Source organism: Rattus norvegicus, chromosome 1 (assembly GCF_021556685.1).
Source record: "Rattus norvegicus strain SHRSP/BbbUtx chromosome 1, alternate assembly SHRSP_T2T, whole genome shotgun sequence".
Classification (NCBI taxonomy): Eukaryota; Metazoa; Chordata; class Mammalia; order Rodentia; family Muridae; genus Rattus; species Rattus norvegicus.
In genome coordinates, this window is record NC_141534.1 from 253327870 (window position 1) to 253349546 (window position 21677).

The 21677-nt window shown below is 46.6% G+C and overlaps 1 protein-coding gene across 1 annotated transcript in view; it reads right to left on the bottom strand.

The window, feature by feature from the left end:
- The window catches only part of Tll2 (tolloid-like 2), a 115911-nt gene that overhangs the window by 57522 nt on the left and 36712 nt on the right, over positions 1–21677 (bottom strand). The window contains 1 exon segment of the mRNA NM_001191898.3: positions 9049–9123. Within this exon segment, the coding sequence (NP_001178827.1) occupies positions 9049–9123 (75 nt within the window).

Genomic DNA, 21677 nt, shown 5'->3' on the forward strand with positions numbered 1-21677 from the left:
ATTGCAGGACTGAGAATAAATGGGTTAATTAAGTTACAAGCTAGTCAGGGAACAAGCTGATGGCCTAGGCAATTATTCACACCTAAGTCTTAGAGGCATTCTTTTGGGAACTTGGGAGCAGGTGGGAAAGCCCTCGGTTAAATTTGCATGGTTTCCTGGGCTCTGCTTTCTACTTCACCTACTCTCTCTTCAGCTGTGTTCACCACACCATTTATCTTACACCTGCCTCAGTGACGTTGCTATCCAGGATCTAGCCAGAAGAGCTTCAAACACATCTTCTTTTTAACAATATTCTTTTTCTCCCTCTGTTTTAAATTCTTCCTTTGGCTTGTTTCTCATTTTAGTCATGCTCATTAAAATTCCTTCTGATTGCCATATTATTGGAGTGAATTCTCTAATTTGTTGTCTTCCGACTTTTCCTTCATTGATTAACTTCCTGTGTTTCTGGTGTTTTAGGACTCCTTCTAGCCTAGCCTTTTTTTTTTTTAACTTAAAATTTTCTGGGAATTTAACAGATGAGTACTAGATTTACATGGTTTCTGTCCTCCTTCTTCCCTCCAAGTCCATGTGTCCCGGCCTCCCTCCCACATTCATGAATGCTTTTCCTAGAATGACTGTCGTCTTTCACATATACATTAAAGACCTTACTGAGTCCACTTAGTGTCGGCCATATGTAGACAGATTTGGGGACTTCTTCTAGGGGCGCTATATGTTGTGGATCCTAGCTTTGGACTTGCTTTGCCTTTTTCCTCAGGGCTCTTGAGATTCTCTGGGTCTCAGGTGAGCTTTTCACATCAATTTCTAAACTGTGGGCTTCCTATACAGGAAGGCTGAGTGACCTTCTGTTCCACCTGCACGAGGAACAGACTTTGTGACTGAGACTCTCGCAGAAGCTATTCCTGCTCCTGACAGAGCCTGGGATGGACAGCAAGCTTGCGGGAGTCTATCAACCACTTCCCGCCTCACATGGCATGAAGGCACCTCTCCCATGACTATATTGGCATTCCACTGGTGGTACCATAGTGGCTCGGATCCCTAAGACCTAGTCCAGTTTCATTGTGCCTGAATAGTCTCTTTACCATCTGAAGCCTGGGAAAAACACTGGTCTCTTTTCATTGGCCCTCTCACATGTCTTCCCTTTGAACTTTGAACTCTACACGGGTGGTTGGAGAGCTGCACGCACAGGTTTGCATATGGCTTCCTAGAAGCTGCCCAGTCTGATTTCTGCACCTAGAAAGTTGCTATAGAATACACTTTTAAGGCTGAAACTCTTTTACTGCTCGAATTTCTAGAACAGAAGTCATACACTTGTAGTCTTGGGATCAACCCAACACACAGATGTGTTTTATTTGGCCTGGACACTTTTGGCAGGCAGTAGTGTTTTGTTTTGTTTTGTTTTTTTTTTTAAATCTCACTTTGGAAGCCAACTCTTGAAAAATCCAGAGATTTCACATAACAATTTTTTTTAAGACAGGGCCTTTCTCTAAACCAAGCTTCCTTGAGCTTGTGGTGGTCCTCCTGCCTCTGTCTCCTGCAAGGTGGGATTATAGACACGTGTCGCTCTACCTGGGCTCTGCTTTGTTTTAAAATGGGAAGGTATGGATGTAGCAAGAGTGGACCATCTTCTACTTGGCTACAGTCCACTGGAGTGGAAAGCACCCCATCCCACGGTCAGCCTGCAAGTCCATTGTTAGGACCCTGATCCGCTTCATACAGTTTACCCAGTCTGTTTACACAGCCCCTGTGTGTATTCTGTTTTGCTATCCAGCCACAGAATTCATTGTTTCAAGATTTCAAATGGTCTGGTCAACCAGATGCCCCCCGAGAGCAAGCACTGAGGCAGGTGTCATCGTTGATGGTTCTGTTCTTGATGCCTGCACAGTGCCGAGAGGGTGGCAGCACTCGATCATTTTTGTATTTCGAATGAATGAACTAACAAACAGACAAGCTATTCTAAAAATAAACAGCCCAATGGTCCAAACAGTTCTGTGGCGGAAACCTCTCCAAAAGGTTGGCAGCAGCGAAGCCCTTAATGTTCACATCCTGAGACTCATCCTGTCTTAAGTAATCACAGGCAGAGAAGTAGCAAGTGGAAGTTCGTTATTCATATCCCATATGGTTTTCAACAAGTCTCTTAATTTTCCTCTGCTGCCAATTCTCCTTTGGAGAATGGGCAAAAAAAAAAAAAAAATACTTCTCCATTCGAGGGATAAGCACTGAGACATCCCATGTTGCCTGGACAAGCTGTGCTATAGGGACACGTGACCTAGCATTGTAAGGGCCGGTTTTATGTGGCCAAGTCAGCATGGGAAAGTCTTAAGCGCACCTGGAAACAGATTGGGGTGTAATTTCCAGAGATGGCTTATTGAACGACAGCTTCCCCTTCGGTCCAGTGAGAAATTTAATTTGCTGAGGACTCAACACAGGAAGCATTTGCCGATTAAAAATATGTCTAAACAGATGTTCTGCTTAGCCTGGAAGAGGGGGTCTTAATGCAACTGTCATTATTGGATTTTCTTGGATTACTACTATCTGGAACCAGAGACCAAATAGAAGGATGTAATTATTTATTACGGCCAAGAGCCCTGCATTTCAAGAGGAGCTCGGGGGCATCTGAAAGGATTTAACATGCTGGGGTTGGAATAGGGTGGTGGTGGGGGTGCAGGCCTTTTAAATTCCCTGGCTCTGGGAGCAACATGTCCTCTCTGAAAGTGAATCAGGCATTTCTGTTCGATATTTCATTTTCAGCTGAAGGCACAGTCATCCCATAAACAGAAACACAACCGACCAGACTGCGCAAGCGAAGGGCTGTAATTTTTACTTTAGGCAAGTGGTAGCTCGCACACCAGAAGTAAGCAACCTGAATGCCCAGATAGCTGCAAAATTTTCACCCCAACAGGCAGCAGCCATAGTCACACCTTGATGATCATTTTCGAAAGACTCAAGAGCAGTTCCTTGCCCCCAAGGGAGCTGTAAATTATCCTTTGCAATGACTATCAAACTTGGGGGCACCCTAAAAACACTGAGAAGGCTATAAAAACTACAGCCATCAGCTCTTGCACTGATACTGTGATCCAACAAGGCCTGGAGTCCAGGCACCTGCAGTTTGTAAGCTCCTATTGAGGCCAAAACACAGTGGAGTTTGGGAATCATTGATAAAGCTCAAGGGCCGAGATTAAGAGTTTTAGGGGCAGTGAACTTACGGTAAATGGTCAAGATAGTTACAGCCATTTACTCCCCATATGGTTATGCACAACTTTCTCTCCCCCAGCCTGAGTACTTCCTGAAACATATCTGTGGGACAAGCATGGAACCAAGAGGAGACAGTCAATCACTAGTGGTTAGGAAAGGCTGTGTGAGAGCTTCAGGAATTGCCTGCAGTTGGAACAAGCTAAAACGGAGGCTTGAAGTTAATCAGGCTCTGTAGTTATACCTGGACATGCAGACAATGACAGCCAGGGTGTGTCATTGAGTATGGGTGGCATTTTGCAACTGTCTGTGGGATCCTTGTTTTGGGTTACAAACAGCCCGCACTCTTCACTTTGGTCCTGAAAGGAAAAGGTCTTCGTTCTTTTACAAATGTGGTTCTAGATATTGGACTCTACTCAGCTAGCCAAAAGTGTAGCCTTGAGGCACTTACACCCGTCCCCTTACTAAAGAGTTGCAGACCCAAGTGTATGCTGAGCTCTCAGCTCCCAGGAAGGAGCTGCTATGCATGGGAATGTTGAGTGAGCAGTCTAGAGTCCAGCCAAAGGCTGTGGGGACAAAACCCCACCTTCAGGACTGAAGGGAGGGAGCTACATGGTGTTAGGAAACCAAACTCTGGTAATACTAACCCAGAACTCCCTCAAATCCCCTTTTCTCTTCAGGTCGCCTCATTCCGGATTGCGGGAAATAGTCAGGTTGCAATTAAAGAGAGATCTAAGGTTGGTGTTTCATATCTTCAGTTCAAATAAAAACAAGATGTGCCCTCAGGCAGGCATCCAGCAGTGTCCTAGAGGGATGGAGTGGGAGAATGAAGGAACAGACTGGAACAGCCTGCTTTGACTTCACCTTGGGGGTCTTGCTCCTTCCCTGGATTAAAGACCTGCTTGTCTGTGGCTGTGATGTAGAGTGGAGAGAAGGACCTTACCTCTATATTCACTGACCTCTCAGACCAGCCAGAGTCATTCAAGGGGCAGCTCTGTGGGCCTAGCATGCTTCAGAGGAGTGGGAGGAAAAGGGGAAAGTGTTATCTTCATCCTGCTTAAAAAACTCCCACATCTATTGCCGAGCCGATCCCATGTGCAGCCCAACTAGAGGCAGAATTTTAATGGGCTGCAGGAGGCTTATTCCTTCCTGTGCTCCGTGCAGCTGTGGAACAGCTGTGGAATCTCAGTCCAAGGGTAGATGATGCATTCTTAGTGTGGCTAAAATCGTTCCTAGAGGGGAAGGTGGGAAGAAAATAAAGGAGAGGAATGCTGGGCCTGGTGGTGTGCCCCTGTGATTCCAGCACTTGGGGAGGCAGAGGCAGGAAGATCTTGAGGTCAAGGTCAGTCCAGACTACAGTTTGAGAACCTGTCTCTAAAGCGAGACAGAAACCTGGGAAGCTGAGTTACACACAAGTGCACTTAACGTTTGCACTTGATATAAACATTTCTAATTCTCTCCAAGCTTCAAACGAAGAGTTAGATAAAGTAACCAATGTCATAACCACTAAAAGGCTGAGCTGGGATTCAAACCCAAGTATTTCCTATGCTCTTCGCTTATTTTGATTGGGTGTTTTTTATGCCCTGCAAACCAGTGAATACAAATACCCTGATATCATCTATTCCTGATGAACTCTTGAGAAATGATGACAGAATCATACGTGGACCAGCGAGTCCTCTGATCTCTGTGAGCTCATACCAATGCTAACAATCAGTGGAATCTCTCTCTCTCTCTCTCTCTCTCTCTCTCTCTCTCTCTCTCTCTCTCTCCTGAAATTTGGCTTGATTAACTGTGGCAGAAGTAGTATTAGGGGTCTGGTCCAGACTTTCCGCCTTTTGATTAGCCAGCCACCTTGCTGTAGATTTGGATCATTGATGAAGAGAGGGCAACAAAGCTACACCGAACCATGCAGTCCCAAGCTAGCTGCTAGAATGCAGTCAAATGGGTGGTCCTTGCTGACATCAGAGGAAGAGCCACTGTACTGAGTGAGCCCAGTTGCTCCACAGAATCATGAAACGGCACCGTCTAAAGTCAATGATGGTTTTTATGCAGCAGGAAATCACACAAATATGGAAGAGAAAGTTCAACATGGCGCCTATGCCATCTCGGTGCTGTGACAATTCTCTCCAGCTTGCTTCTCCACACTCTATGATCCATCTTTACCACCATGCGCTTGTCTGCAGCCAAATGAGGAGTCGCTGTGTTTGCTTGACGCCCGAGAAGTTGGAGGCACCATATACCGGCATCATAAGACATAGGTAAATCAAGCAGGTACTGACCTGAAAGCTTCATCCTTATAGGCTAGCTTTCATGGTGCTGTAAGGTGCTATGCATGCTGCCAGGGGAGAACAGCAGTCCCTAGTGTTTCTTAGCCAGATATGTACCTTGTCAGCTATGAGTACTGTCAAAGGTAGTCCCACTAGTACAACAGTGGCATAAATGCTATAGGAGTAACCAACCATTTTCTGATTGGATGCAAGACCAACTCCATGACTAGGAACCCATACCTGGCATTATTACTAGGACCAAAGACCTGTTGTTAGATAGAAACCATGCCCTAGGGAAGAATCTACTAACATTATTCTGCTTTAAGGCCATAATATTAACATCACTCCTAATGAGATTTTGCTATATTCATAGGTTAGTCCATCTCTCAAGCCGAATCAGAGAGACTTCCTGCAGTAGGTGCTAGTTAACACCGAGACCCACAGCTGGTCAATGTGCAGAGAATAAAAGACTTCTGAGTGCTCAGCCCTAAATGGGATCCCTAACACACTCCACTCCCCAACTCCTACCCCAAGGCCCGGGGAGTGTCATGGGAAAGAGAGTAGAAGGATTTTAGGAGCCTGCGCAGATGGGTTACTATAAGAGAACAGTGTTTTCTGGATACAACAGGGCAGAGGCATATAGGAACTCAAAGTGATTGCAACAGCACACACGAGACGGGCATGAGCTCAGAGCAGACAAAACCTCTGTCTGTGGGGCGGAGCATAGAGTCTCACTCCCAGCTGGGAAACTATTGGCATTTGATAGCTGCTAGGAGGGAGTCTGTTTTCTTAAAGGGTGATCCAGGGTAAACCATGATCTAGGACAAGACCCACACCCAAGAATAATTGGGCAACACACTGAACTCAATAGGTCTGAGAGAGATAAAGAACATGAAGTTGGTTGGGTGGTGTGGGGAGAGGTGTGGATCTAGGAGGAGTTGGGAGATAGGGGAAGAAAATGATCAAAAACATTATATAAAGTTTTCAAAGAACTAATAAAGATATTGTTATTAAGTATCAAATAAGAAAAAGCAGAAAAGTATGTGGTTTTGTTTCTTTTGATTTTTTTGAGACAGGGTCTTGTGTAGTTCAGACCAGCCTCAAATTTACTGTTCAGCTGAAGATGACCTTGAGCTTCTGATCCTCTCGCCTCTACTTACTTGCCAGATGCTGGGATTACAGGTCTGCACCTTGACACCTAGTTTATATGGTCTGGGAACCAAACCCAGGGCTTCATGAGCACTATGAAAATACTCTGAATACAACCGAGCTACAGCCCCAGGCATAAAAATAATAAAAGAGAATACAAAGAAAGGAGAAGATTCTAAAGGGAATGACTGTTCACGGTCCTGGCTGCAAGATGTGTAGTTGAAAGCAAAGGCAGGTGCCTCGAGCAGCATGGTGGGGAAGGGGAAGAGTCTGTTGCTCTGTAAAATAAGGAAGAAGGGATTGGCACCCCAATAGGGAAATAATCAAAGGCTACAAAGAGGTGAATACCAGTGTGCACACGCGGATCATTAGCAAACACAGGAAAAGATGGTCACGGCCCACAGCAGTCATAAAGGAACACAAACTAAGTCATAATAACCTATTGCTTATTGGTTAAAAATACCTGGTACTAGTGAGGCTCTGGGGAAAGGGATAACCCTTGTAAGTTACTATGGGAACATGGATTGTTATTCCAGCAGACACTCAATATTGCAACATCTATTAAAAACATGCTACGGGGGGCTGGAGAGATGGTTCAGTGGTTAAGAATGCTGCTCCCGCAATGGACGTGAGTTTGGTTCCTAGCACCCAGGTCAGGTCAGGCTTCTTACAATTGTCCACAACTCTAGTCCACATGACCTCTCTCCCCTATCCCAGGTCTGCTGTCTTTCCTTGCCTTGTGGACCCTCTCCTCTGAGATACATACTTCCCCTTGCCTTGTCATCTCTCTTCTCAGCTCCTACTCTCCGTGGGCACACATGACACCTACCCATAGATACATGCCCACGCAGAGACACACATGAATACGCATAGTTAAAAATAAAAATAAGTCTTTAAAAGCCATACTATGTAAACGAAAGCAGGTGTTCAAGGATGTTTGTTGCCGGCATGATTCACAGCAAAAGCCATAAGTGCAATGAATGCTAACAACAAGGGAACAATAGGATAAATTGTCAATCTATACTAAGAATAAGACTAAGAATTGCAACTATTGCAACTGAATATATGAAGAATTACAGCTCTTCGTAGGCTAAATTAATCACAACTACTCTGGAGGAATTTCCCGCAAGGTATCAGTGACAAAACTCGAGGCTTTGAAATGTGTATAAAATACAATCCTTCATTTAAAAGATTAATGACAAAACCTATGTATGCCTACTTCTTAGATATCTATACATCCTCATATGCTAACACAAATGCATGCAGAAAAACATGTAGGGAAGTGGAGAAATGTTATTATCTGGGAAGAAGAGAAAGGTGATTGGAGGGCTGGTCAAGGGAGCCAAAATAAGAGGAAAGGGCAAAGAAAAGGCCACGATGGTATCAGGCCATTCGTACATTTGTGTGAATGTGCATGAAGTCTTAAATATCCACATATGTATGAGAAAATATTATTGAAGCAAAATTATAAACTGTAACAAGTCATGGTTTCTATTTCATCCCTACAAAGGCATTCTTAAAACATAGGATTCTAGCATTTAAAAAATTGCTCCTTTGCTCTCCAGTTAACTCCAGCACTGTTGTGAACAGGAAATGCTTCACCAAGATTAACTTATGTGCAGACACCACCAGAAGCTCATAGGACTACTGGCCCTTGGACTTCTGAAACTTCACATGTAGAGAGGCTGCAGGGCCACTCAAGGAAGGCTCTAGGCTGGCCACAAGCAGCCAGCTGTCTCTCGTATCCCTCCCTGGGTAGACTCTAGTCTACAGTGGCCAACCACCACTACCCCAGATCCACTGTCCTTTCTTGCCTATGGACCCTCCTCTTCTCTGAAACACAAAAGTCTTGTAATCTCTCTTCTCAGGCCTTCAACTCACAAGGCAAGTAACCAGAGAGAAAAGCCAAACCCAGAGGACAGAATTTTCTAGTATTCTCCAAACAACAAACCCTGCTTTTCCATACCTCCCACCCCTGCAGCAGGACAGCTTTGCACGCTCCAATCCCAAGCAAGACAGCTTTCCATGCCCACTGCATGAAGCAAGACAGTTTTCCTTACCCAGTCTCCCCAACACAGCAAGTCCCTCCACCCAACCACCCCGCATTCCACCAAAGGAAGCATTTCCCCATGTCCATTGCTGTCTGCGTGCATGCAGCCCAGCTGCTGACAAAGGAAGTTCCAGGTTTCAGAAAAGATACCCAAAGCTGGGTCTGGGGTGTGGCGATAGCAACTGATGGATACAAGGTCTCCTTTGGGAATTATATAAAGGTCTGAACAAGATGGAGATGGTCATACCACATTGTCAATGCACCTAACACCACTAGACACTGCAGTCTGAAATGGCTAGAGGGTTTAGGCTATTTATCAAAAATTTGCCACAACTTGAAAGAAAAATAAAACCAAAGGTCCCCAGAGGCCTGGTGTGGCCTCGCAGACATTACCCTTTCTTAGTGCCTGGATGCTGCTGTTAGAGGCTGTATCATTTGGCCACCTTGCAGATGTTTCCTCAAGGCCACCTGAAAGAGGACAAGAAAAGAGGTAAAGACACACCTTTCAGTAGCATCAGTAGCAAACCAGGTCATTGGGTGACCACCAGAGCAGCAAGGATTTGGTCAGCTAAGGATTGTGGGGTCAATAAATGCTTTTATCTTGTAATAACCACTCATAAACTAGCAAAACTACCATCATCCTTAGTCAGTCAAGGATGCTCATAGAGGAATTGATAGAGTCTGTGGGGAAAGGTTGTCCCAGGTCAGCTCCTTATCCACCCAGAGAAGACAGAATGGATGCACGAAGACGTTCTAGAGTCAGGGCCGGACAAGTGGTGTCCAGCCTGGCCACTGAACTCCCGATCACCGCGGTACTGCTGTTCTGGGCTTTCTCTTTTTGTTTTATTTTCCCCATATGAAAAAAATCTTACTTAGAAAACCGCCGAGCTTTCTTTATAAACGGGTTCTGCAGACTCGGCACAGCTACGGCAGCAAGGATCAAATGTGCAGGGACAGCCATGTCTAGACACGCTGTCAGGATTTACTTCGCTCAGAAGATGTCAATCTCCCAGGACCAGCTGTCCTACTGTGTGCTGGGTCCAATCCCAGGACCACAGATTCACAACCACAGACAAGGCAGACAGGGTTCCTGCCTCAATGACAAGCTGCATATAGCAGCAGAAGAGCTAACTGCAAGCTCTGAAGATTAAATTCAGCACGTGGTGACAGGAGGGGTAGGGCTTCTTTAGGAGGACCCTCCATGGTGCTGGCTAGGGTACCAGGGAGTAGACCTGTGTCCAGGAGATACAGAGACCGTGAAACCATACCAAAGCCTCCAAAGAAGAACTAATTCACGAACAAGAAGGTGTTTCTTTGCTTTGGTTGGGAAACCTGAAGCTTATGTAGCAACCTTCCCTAATCTCCCTGCTCCCATTAGAACACTCTGGGCTAGGTAGAGTACAACCCCATCTTGGAGATGCCGAGGCTGAGACAAACGCTTATGAGCCCAAGGGTGGCCTGGCTCAGAACATGGTCTACTGGTCAAAGACCCAAGACCTACCCTTGAGCCACCAGTGCCTGAGGAAGGCTTACATTTGGCACCGCACTGTCCGATGGGTATCCAAATCTACACCAGTAGAGGCAGCGTGTGGCCGTTCACCAGCTCCTGAGTGTCAGGCTGCCTCGTACTTGCCTGCAGCTGCCCTGCCTCCTGTAGAGAAAGGACCCCCCAACACCAGTCAGGGACAGGAGACTCCCTGCATCCTGCCTGGCTGGCCAGCTAGGAATGCGCTCCCACAGCTCCTGCAGCTGCTGGGGTCTGCGCTGCCAGTTCTCGGCCCTTGGGTATTCCAGTTGCGATATCATTTCCTCTCAGGCTAAAGGTCAGGGGAAATCCTGACGGTATGAAGTCCGTTCCTCAGCGCAGGAATGTGCCATCTGCAGAGAGAGGGGCGGGGCGCCGCCAGGCTCTGAATCTCCTCAGCCTCCGCCCCACAGGCAACTGCTGCCGAGAACCTGGGCGTTAGCATCTTCAGTCTGTCAAATGGGCTGCTGCAGGGACCAAATGAGGTAATGGGTTTGTTTAGATGTGTGTTCATTCAGAAAATATGCATCCGACACCTGCTATGTGCCAGATTCTGTTACTACTGCTGGGGGGGGGGGTGACTTCGGGAAATTATTTTCTGATGGAGGGAGGGAAAGGGGAGACAAATAAAAGTGAAGTATTTAAGTTGGCTGCTGGTGAGTATGAAGGAAAAAAAAGGCGGGGGGATTGTAGAGTGCCATTTCATGCAGGAAAGAAAAGCAGAAGTCTGAAGAGAGACAAAGTCTATAGATATCTGGCGAAGAGCATTCCAAACTGAGGAACAGCAGGTGTAAAGGCCCCGGGGTGGGGATATGTTCAACATCGGGGAGCTGGGGGTTCCAGGAATGGAAGGAAAAGATAGAGAACAGCAGTGAGCCCGTCAGCCATCAGCAGCGAGACCAGCTCGTGTGGGGCCCTGACAGCAGGCATTCTCTGGACTTCATCTTTGGGTATCCTAGATCGGATGCAGGCATTTAACTGCATCTGCTTTTTGCATAACCCGAGTTGTTAATACCAGACAAGAGGGAGGCATGAGAGCTCAGATTTTAAATAAGTTTCTTCAGCAGTGGGAGTCCGGTGTAGCTCAAAGCCAGTGTCATCTGGTTCAGCTTCCCAAAATGAAGCAGGGAGGGGAACAGGAAGAAAGCTCTGGACACAGCCCTGGGTCAAGATGAGCTAGAGGTTCTAACGGAGGCACTTGGGGCAATGGTAGAGGCTGGCTGGGGCTGTGGGGAAGGTTGAGGCCATGATGGAGGGAGTCGGGCACCACTGGGTTCTACAGCAGGCAGAGGATTCACGAGGGCTCTCTGGTTCCTTTGGTTCTCTGATGCTGGGGGCTAGAATGGGTGTAGAACTTTGGAGTTGGGAGAGACACAACAGGTAGGTATGACTGAAAGAATCTGTTAATTAAAGTGTCAACCATGGTGTTAGCCACAAGCTAAGTGTGTGGCTAAACACTGTCCCTGCATGGGTTTGGGGGTTCCAGCCTCATAGACACCCAAGGGAACCCAAGGACCAGGGAACACAGTCAAGTGCCTCAAATGCCTTGAGAGCACCATGGTGTCAGTCATAGAAAGTCCTTGTCCCCCCTCAAGCTCCTACACACAGAGGTACAGGCAACTCCGAAAAGCCCAGAGCCTTGTCCTGTGAGAGGACACCTCACATCAGTGACGGAGCTGTGTCAGTGAAGAACACACATCCCATCCTTGAATGGAAGTGCATGTGTGTCATTCCAGCACTTGGGAGGTACAGGCAGAAGATCAGGCATTCAAGGCCATGTAGCAAATTCAAGGCCGGTCTGAGCTACATGAGCTCCTGCCTCAAAAGACAAAAACAAAAACACTACCACCAAACCAAACCAAACCAAAGACAAGAGCACAGTCCCTCTTCTGACTTCATCCTCAGAGGGACACCAGGCCCAGGCTTCTGGTTCTGCCTGGGATTCCCCTGGAGTCCATGAGTTGACAAGTCTAGAATGTTCTGGATGAAAAGCATCCCACTGCCCTTGGGGATGTGTTCTGCTCTGCGTGTGGCTGAGACCTTTAGTGACACAGCCCTCTGAGGCTCCTCTGCCTCACCTCTCGCCTCTACTTCTGCTAACAGAGCCACCCTAGGCTGTAGGAAGTGGATTTCTATTTCCCATAATCCTCCTTCATTTTCATTGGAACAGGACCTTATTACACAGACTAGGCTGGCTTTAACTCATCTTTTTGTGTTCAGCGGAACCCTCTTAGTAACTTTATAGATTTAGCAACGTAAAGGAAAAGCCACATCTCCCAGCCCCAAGTCCTAATACTCAGAACCTGGCACGAGGCAGGCACCCAGTTACATAGGTGATGGATGGGCCAGGGAGCAAAAGACTGGGGGCAGCTTAATGATGTTTCAAAGGATGGCGGCACTCACTGAACACAGCTCAGCTTAATGCTGTGAGGGGAATGTGTGCAATCAGCTCTCCTAGAAAGAGAGAGAGAGGCAGCTATTGAATGGTGGCTCTCGACATTGGCCGTAATCTTGAATGACCTGGGAAATCCTTTCTAAAAACACTAAGGCCTGCCCCCTCCAACTCCACTCCTACCCTCAGAAGCTCTGCTTTAATTGACCTGTGGCATGCCTGGACATTGGTGACTTTGAAAAGCACGCCAGGGGATCTGAAGATCCAATCAAGATGGATCACAGCAGCCAGGGAAAGAGGCGAGGCGTATCCTTGTAATTCCAGCCGTTACAAAGCCTGAGGCAGGAGGATCATGAGTTCCAGGGCAGTCCGGTCAACATGATGAGAGTCTGTTGTCCCACCGCTGCCTGCCAAAGGAGGTTGACCATGGTTTCTCAGAACTGCAGAAGAGGCCTCATCTTGTACGATATTCTTTTTTAAACCGTGTATTGGTGCTTTTCCCTTTTCTACTTAATCTGCACCATGCGCAGGGGCCAGGAGAAAGTGTTGGCTCCCCTAGAACTGGAGTTAGAGGTGGAGTTACAGAGATGTTAACCTCCATGTGAGGGTGGGAATTGGGATCCCGGTCTTCCGGGAGAGCAGAGTTGTTCTTAACCACTGAGGTAGTTCTAGACCGTTGTATGATTTTGTTTGTTTGTTTTCTTGGCATTTTGGGTTTGGGCATTTTTTGTTTGTTTCGTTGCTTGCTTGCTTGTTTTTTAAAGACAGGGTTTCTCTGTGAATCCCTGACTATCCTAGAACTTACTCTGTAGACCAGGCTGGCCTCAAACCCAGAGATCCACCTTCCTCTGCCTCCCAGCCATGCCCCACCACTGCCAGGTGCACGTATTGTATGATATTCTTAACAACTGAGGCCTGTCCTTATAATCTCACTAGGAACTGAAAGATGTAGCCTTGGAGTTAGACCCACACAACTCTAGAAGAAGCTGTGCAGCCCCTAGAAGGACGGCAACTGTTTCTTGAGAGATGAGGCTCAGGCTGAGACTACAGATGTAAGTGCTGTGGAAGAAGAAAGACTGGATCTGGGCCAGGCTCCGTAGGTAAGGCGCTTGTCTTGCAAGCAGCAGGACCTGCGTTTCACCCCAGAACCTATGTGAGAAAGCGTGATGACAAACTAACCCCGGCATTGAAGGGACTGAGATGGGCGAGCCCTGGAGTCCACAGGCCAGCCTACTTGGGAAGCTCTGAGAATGTGAGAGAGACTTTGTCTCCAAAGGAAAGGCAGACAGTGTTTGAGGAATCACACCCAAGGTTGTTCTCTGGCCTCCACATGCACATGCACACACATGAACAAACGTGTACACACACACACACACACACACACACACACACACACAAATCAAACAAACAAACATACTTGGGCACTGGATTCATTCGCAGTACAGGGGTATATTCTTCCTAAGGACTTGGCTGCAAGACAAAAAGGGTACACATGTTTGTGTGTACACATGTACATACACACACGCACATACGTATTCACAGGTAGTATACACATACATACAAACATATCTCCTACATTTGGCTGAGGTTGTTTAATTACCTCTTCAGTGTAACAATATGCAAAGCCTTGTAAATTTCATTAGTCACAGGGGTTTATTCAAACTGTCTCCTTTGCATAAGAAACCCAGGCTTACAGCTGGTCTCTGGGAAAGAAAGCCCTCCAGGCCTTGAAAAGAGAGCTTGGCCTGTCCAAACTCTCTCAGAAACACAGTGGAGGTCAGCGGCCCGTGATGCAGGAGGCCAGGCTGAAATGTCTCTAACCAGCATCTGCAATTCAATCCCACAGTTTCCTTTATGGAACAATTCACTGAATTCCAAGTTGTTCTTTTTTTCTAATTCACCATATAATTCACCTCCCAAGTTCAATTAAGAAGCAATCTGTTAGCAACTTTGGGAGCAAGCTGCTTTTCTTTGGGAAAGTCCAATTTTCTTCCGCTCCCGACAAAAAAATGCCTTAATTACATGCATCATAATAGACACTGGTGTACACACAACGCCCTTCAATTCACCATAATTAATGAAATATCAACGACACACATCCAAGATATACAGGCAGGAAGAGACGGTCTCCTTCAAACCCCCAAGGGGACCTGGTTTCATAAATCAACATTGCCCATTTGAATAATAGTGACCATGAATATTCATTAATATGGAAATGTATAAGCAACACTTTAATTATTCCTTCTATTTTTTTCTTAAAGCGTAACATTACTTGATCCCTCATTTTCTTGAGCACAATAGCTACTGTTCTTAACTGCAGAGTGTTTTAGGGCGTCCTTATAGATAATTATAGCAAAAATGCCTTTGAGTCAATCAAGAAGAAGAAAAGAAAACCCAAGCACAAGATCCTAAAAGCCAGTTTACCAGCAGCCCATTCACTTCAGAAAATCTTGGTTGAGCACCTGCCCTGGGCAGCAGAACGGTGCAGGGCCCAGCCCACATAGCTGCCTTCATGGCATCTGAGTTCTAATAGATTAGTATAAACTATAAGCTCTTTTTTTTCAGGGAAGAATTAAGCACTTAATTAAAGAATTAAAATCTGTAACTGAGTTTTGTGAAAGAGGGTAGGTGGCTGTGATCTGGGACTTAAGTTAAGAGAAAGAGACACCTGTGTGTAGAGAGTAACAAAGAAACCCAAACTTCAAGCCAAGGTCCCAAGAAAAACAGTGGAGCATGTGGCTGGAGTTGGAGCTCAACTGAAACCTGCCAGGGGTAACACTGAGAGGGATTACCTGGGGATGCCTCATCACCTTGCCTAATGGTCCATTGGACACCTAGCAACCCTCCAAAGAAGTGTTCCCATTCTACAGAAGAGAGAACCGAGGTTTGTAATCCGTGAACCAGGCAGTTAGTAATTGGATTTGCATTCCTGTCCCTGATTGGTTGGCCCACCAGAGGTCAGAAGCGCACTATACTCCATGCCCTTGCTCCTCACCTGGATGGGTGTACCTAAGCCACCACACCCAGACAAGACCCAGTAGGTGCACACCTCCACCAGGAACTAGCAAAACCACAACCACTCCACTGGGGTTTTAATAATTCACCAGGGGAAAAGGCAAAGCCCCTTTAAAAGGTTGATCCAAGAACAAACAAGACGGTCACTATGGTAATCAATGTGTGATCTTGAGAGAGCCTGTGCCAAGGAGCTTTCAAATCCCAAATGCTACAGAAGGGAGAGGGAAAATGAGTTAAAAGATCATTGCCAGATTTTGTCAATGAAATGATTTAATCCTGGCGAGGGAATAATGACAGGAATTCTGCTACAGTTCCGGTGGAAGGGAAACATACGCCGGTAGCACTCTGTAATTTTATGATATATCAAAGACCTAACACAGGCAATGCTTTGTCTTCATGGTGTCTGCATTGAGGACAGGGGTCACTCATCTCAACCTTAAAAATAGTGGGTAGCATCTGTACCCGCACTGGGGGAGTGCTATGACACAGTGGAGCAATTTGTAAGTTTTTAAACTATTTTAGCTGTTGGATGAATAGAAAAACATAATATTGTAAGATAAAAAATAGTAATATAAAAACACAAACCAACAGGTAAAGAAATAATGCCTGGGATAAGTCAGATAGAATCCAGCATGACCCCATACTCTCATAAAAAGCCCAAAACACACAGGACAGCCATGATTGGCAAAGCCTCACAGACCATCGTGTAGGTCTCTGCTTAGGGATTGTGAAGCAAGCTTTATGTTCTTATATGCTTTTTGTAACTTCCAAATTTTATCCCCCATGATGCTTTTATTATAGAGAAATAAAGGGTTATTTTTAAAGAACTCTGTTACAATGGATATTTGCCAAAGAACATGTTTTCTTCACTTCCACACACGTATGTAAGTACAAGTATGCTTGCACACACACACACACACACACACACACACACACACACACACACTGCCAGGGAAACTTTCTGGTGGGGAAGAAACATGGTTGTGTTTATGCAGATGGGAAAATCATAGGCCACGCACACCCAATTCCCTCCACCCCAGCCCACTTTTCTCTCTCACTGCTGGAATAAACAGGGAGTCCACACCTTGGCAGGAAGGCATCTCATTGGTGGAATTCAGAGAGAAACTGTCAGCACTCTCTCGGGCTTTTCAAGACCCAGCCCTCCTTTTCTAAGTTCACAGACAAAATATTTGTGTTGTGGCATAAGTTGATGAAACCTAGAGTTTGATCCTGGCAGAGGATCATGGGATCATGGGAGGGGATATTTGAAAGAGGACACCCCTCTGTAATCCAGGCTTAAACGGAATATACTACATAGCCCAGGCTGGTCTCTTTTTTGGTTCTTTTTTTTTTTTTTTTTTGCAGAGCTGGGAACCGAACCCAGGGCCTTGCGCTTCCTAGGCAAGCGCTCTACCACTGAGCTAAATCCCCAACCCCCCAGGCTGGTCTCAAACTTCTGATTCTGATCTTCTTTCCACAGCCGCCTAAGGTCTGGGCTTCCAGGCCAGAGTCCCCATTTTGCTTGGTATTGGGCTTCCACTCATCTTGAACACTGTATTTGCGTGTGTCTGTTCCATTATTGGTGGATGAGTTAACACAGACACTTGGCTTAGGCATGCTTCACACTTCCAACTTTCTCCTACCCCTGGGCTCCTTGTGCCCTTGTCTACCCACTCCACCTCAGTCATACCCAGCCTGGCCTTGCCTTCTGGGTGTACAAAAACTGTCCTTCTTTACAGTGTTGTTATGTAAATTAAGAGAGATAATGAACCCAGGGCATAGGATGACACCCACAGCCAGCACTCTACTGAATCAGCCACTATAACTTGGGATGGGGGTGCTAAGGACAAACCCGGGGTTCTGCTCTTCATATTAGGCAAGTGCTCTATCACCAGGCCTCAGCCCCGATATACGAAGAAGCCATCATCATCAGTGTCATTGACTGCGATCTCTTCTTGAAGTCTGAAGGAGTAGAAATGGATGAAACTGCCAACCACCAAGGCAGGGCATTTCATTCGAGCATCACAAGCCAAGATAAAAGTTCACGTTCTCCTTAACGGTTGACAAATTCCAGTTCATACCGGGAAGCTCTTGCTGGTGCCGACGGCCATTGAAGCAGAAGCCTGTCCCTGTGAGTGGCATCATATCTCTTTAAGCCCACTCCATATGGTGCCTGCCTATAACCATGTATAGGTTACACAGTTACAGATGACAAACGGGAAAGGCAGACCTTAAGGAAAGACTCCAGAGGCCAAGTTCTGTGTAGTCATCCTGTTGCCCCTTGAAGAATGGCGCCAAGTGGCCAAGATTCTCTCTGTGGTTCTCAAACTGTAGCCTAGTACTCATAGAGGTAACTGTTGGTGTCTGCTGGGTACTTGACTGAGTACTGTGTGTTTTCTCATTTGCTTCTCCACATGGTTGCATGGGGTAGGCATTATTGCTAGCTGTCACTTAACTGGAAACTGAGACTTAGAGCACCTCAACGTTACCTGCAGGCACACAGCAAATAAGAGGCAAACCCAGAGGTGGTCCTAGTCCCACCTGCTTCTTCTGGTGGCCTTTGAACTCAAGGACTAGAGATGCCAACCTTGATCACGAATAGCCAATGCCCCAATGAGAGAGATTGGAAAATCCCTGGTCAGCTAGAAGATGATGGGTCACGCTCACAGCAAGTGATCCTTGGGTATATGTCAGAGCAGGTTCTGGAGGCTCAGAGGAGCCTGATGCAAACTGTGAGATGTGAAGTCCCCATGTGACAGAGGAAGGCCTCCAAAGAAGGGGAGCAGAAGGAGGCAGGGAGAAGAAAAACAGATGATAAATGGAGCCTGAGTCTCAAGAGAAGTTGTCCAGTGCTCTCTGCCTCCTCAGGGGATCCTACCAGGGGCGGTTGCCTCAGTCAGGGCTCCCAGACTCCAAACTGGGGATCAGACTGGGCAGCAGTGAAGACAGTCCTTCCTCAGGAATAGAAAATGGTCCCCTCTTGGTATAAAGAAAGATCAGAACCCTTCTAGATCAGAACCTTTGAGATCAGAACCACTCTAGAACTCCTCCAGAGCTGGGCATGGCACTCCCACCATGTTTCTGTCACACACACACACACACACACACACACACACACACACACACACACACACACACTCCGTCCCTTTAGCTGAAATCAAAGCTCAGTAAAGCATGATCAGCTGCTTGGAGATCTAGGAGTGCTTGAGCTCAGCCCCTGCCCCATTGCTCCCTGGTGGTCTAGCAGAGGAGGAGGGAACATTGGAGCAATGTGGAATGTATAGTTAGGTGCTGCTTGGTCTTCAGAAAGAAGCTTTAGTCAGTCCTTCCTCATTACTCGAAATGATGTTCTTTAACATGTCTGTGAGCACTAAGCTAGAGAGCCCGTCGTCCAATTTCTAGGGAAGTGAGACACTGTCTTGTGCACAGCATGGCACTGCCAGCTACATATAACACAGCATGAAGTATTTTGCATGCTATCCTGTTTGAGTTTCCAACCACTCATGACTATAATTAAAATTATAATTATGTGTGTTTCTGTTCGTACGCATTCACCAGCACTGACTTCTTAGCTAGTGGTTGTGTAACTTAGTTCTCAGTTCTTAGTTCTCACTCCTGGGTCTCTCTACAAGGCCCATTGCAACCTTCTTGGGATCAGGAGATTCTGGCGGCACTTCAGTACCATGACTGGGCACCACACTAAGTGGCAAAATCAACAGTGAGAAGCACAGAGACTCCAAAAGAGCTAAAAGCAATAAATGGAATACAGCCACCTACCCTGTGGGAGGTGGTCCACAGAACAAGAGGCAATCAGTAAACATAAGAACACAGAAGCCAAAGAAAGGAAGAGAGGATCCTGATTTCTCTTTTGGGAGCTGGAGGAGCTCAGAGCAGTGTGGTGGGAACAGGGAGCAGGCCAGACAGACACCATCTCAACAGAAGTCGCTATAACTTGAGCAGTCATTGCTCAGGCTGCCCTGCACCTGCATGGTGGTAACAGTATTGGATGGTGATACTGTTCATGGGCTCAGACAACCTAGAGTGGTCAGCAAAGTGGCCACTCGGTAATATATCCAATGAGTATAGGTTCCCCAGAGATAGATGCTGAAACGCCAGTCCTTGCACAATGCCCAGTCCTGTCCTGTAACATCTATACTGTCTGCTTCAAGTGAAGACACATCCATAATGCGTGCTTAGATACAGAAATAGAAAGTGTTCCTGCGTAGACAGAATGCAAACAAATACACATCTAAGCCAATGTGTATACTGGCTGGGATGAAATCCTGAACAGAACCCTGAGCATGAGAAGCAGAAAGGACTATGAGGGCTGGAGAGATGGCTCAATGGTTAAGAGCACTGACTGCTCTTCCAGAGGTCCTGAGTTCGATTCCCAGCAACCACATGGTGGCTCACAACCATCTGTAAAGGGATCCGATGCCCTCTTCTGGTCTGAAGACAGCTACAGTGTACTTGTATACATAAAATAAATAAATCTTTAAAAAAAAAGAAAGAAAGAAAGAAAGAAAGAAAGAAAGAAAGAAAGAAAGGACTATGAACAGGCAGGAACTAAGATGTCCTCTTGCCCAGTCAGAGCTTCGGGAGCTGCTGTAGAAGAATTTTATCCCATGCTCTTTGCAGAGATGCCCAATAAAGATTTACAGATATCTCGAAGGGCAAGTTCCATGTGCTAAATCACGGGAAGAGTAGCAAGAGTTCAGGCAATCAAAGAATTTGAGAAAGAAAACAGACCCAAGGCATTGCTTGGGCATGAGCATCTCAGGTTCAAGACCACATGCACACAAGAGAGGAGGGAGGGAGGGACAGAGAGACAGAGGGACAGAGACACAGACACAGAAAGACAGACAGTCACACAGACAGAGGTAGGGACATCAGAAGATAGAGGTTACCAGAAGTGGTGCTCTGGGTACTGGCATGTTGGGAAAATGTTTCAGCGACATTGATGTATACTCACAGTCACCCGCCCACAGATTCACTGAGACAAGAAGAGCCTCGTCTGGTGCCAACTTCTATGCAGGGCCACAATTCCTTCAGGCAAACTACTGAATGTGTCCCCTTCACCTGCATTTTCTGTGTCCCTTGAGTCATCCAGAGCTCAGGAAGTAGCATGCTATATTACAATGAGGTGCCCAAGACTGACTATTCAACAGAAGGAAGAAAAGAGTCCCCAGGTTAAGACCTTCTCTCAGGCATCCAGGTAATAGCTGAAGTTCTAGGAGCCTACCTTTCAGGAGGAAGAGAGAAGAGACCTTGACTAGCATTATACAACTTGCATTAGGGCCCAAGATTGTGCCTCTTCCTTGCTGGGTCAATGGTCAAGTTCAAGTGAGTAAGGCCAGGGACCAGGCAGGTGACACATGAGGGTGACAAAGAGGATTCTGAAATGATGGGACTGTGGCAACTCGGGGAGAACCTGGTCCTGCTGAGTTCAGTCGCGTTATGCAACCCACTGATTGTTGCCATGTGGGCTCTGGACTAGTGTGACTGGATCTTCCAGCTCTTCAAGACAAGCCAGAGCTCCGGGTTTTCATGAGAAATCCGATTTTTAAATGTTGGCAGTAAATTTTAAAAATGTAAGCACTACAAAACAAACAACACACATCTGCAGACCAGATTTGGCTGGGGGGGGGGCGGGCGACAGCTTGGGACCTCTGGGCTGGAGGGTGGAGGGGACAGTCTGCCTGTAGGCAGTGTTAATGACAGGCCAGAAGCAAGGCCCCTGGGAATGAAAGGGTATTGGAGAACACAGGACATAGAAGCAAAGTCCCACCCTTTTCTGGGTACCCTGGAGAAGCAAGATGCAAGACAGAGTGTGACTGCCTGACAGCAACTTTGTCACCTTCTCTCCAGATCTCCTTGGAAACCAGAGAAGGGATGGCATACCAACCTTGGTATAGGGAGTCCTCTAAGAACCCCAGGTTGGTCCAGGTCCTCCAGTGCATCATTCTGGAGTAAGTGGGCCCAAAGCCTCATCCCAGACCCACACCCCCTACCGCCCAAAGCAGTGTCCCAGCTCCCTCAGTCTCGGGGACTTAGCTTCCTTTATGGGAAGCAGTCTGGGCTTTCTTTGGC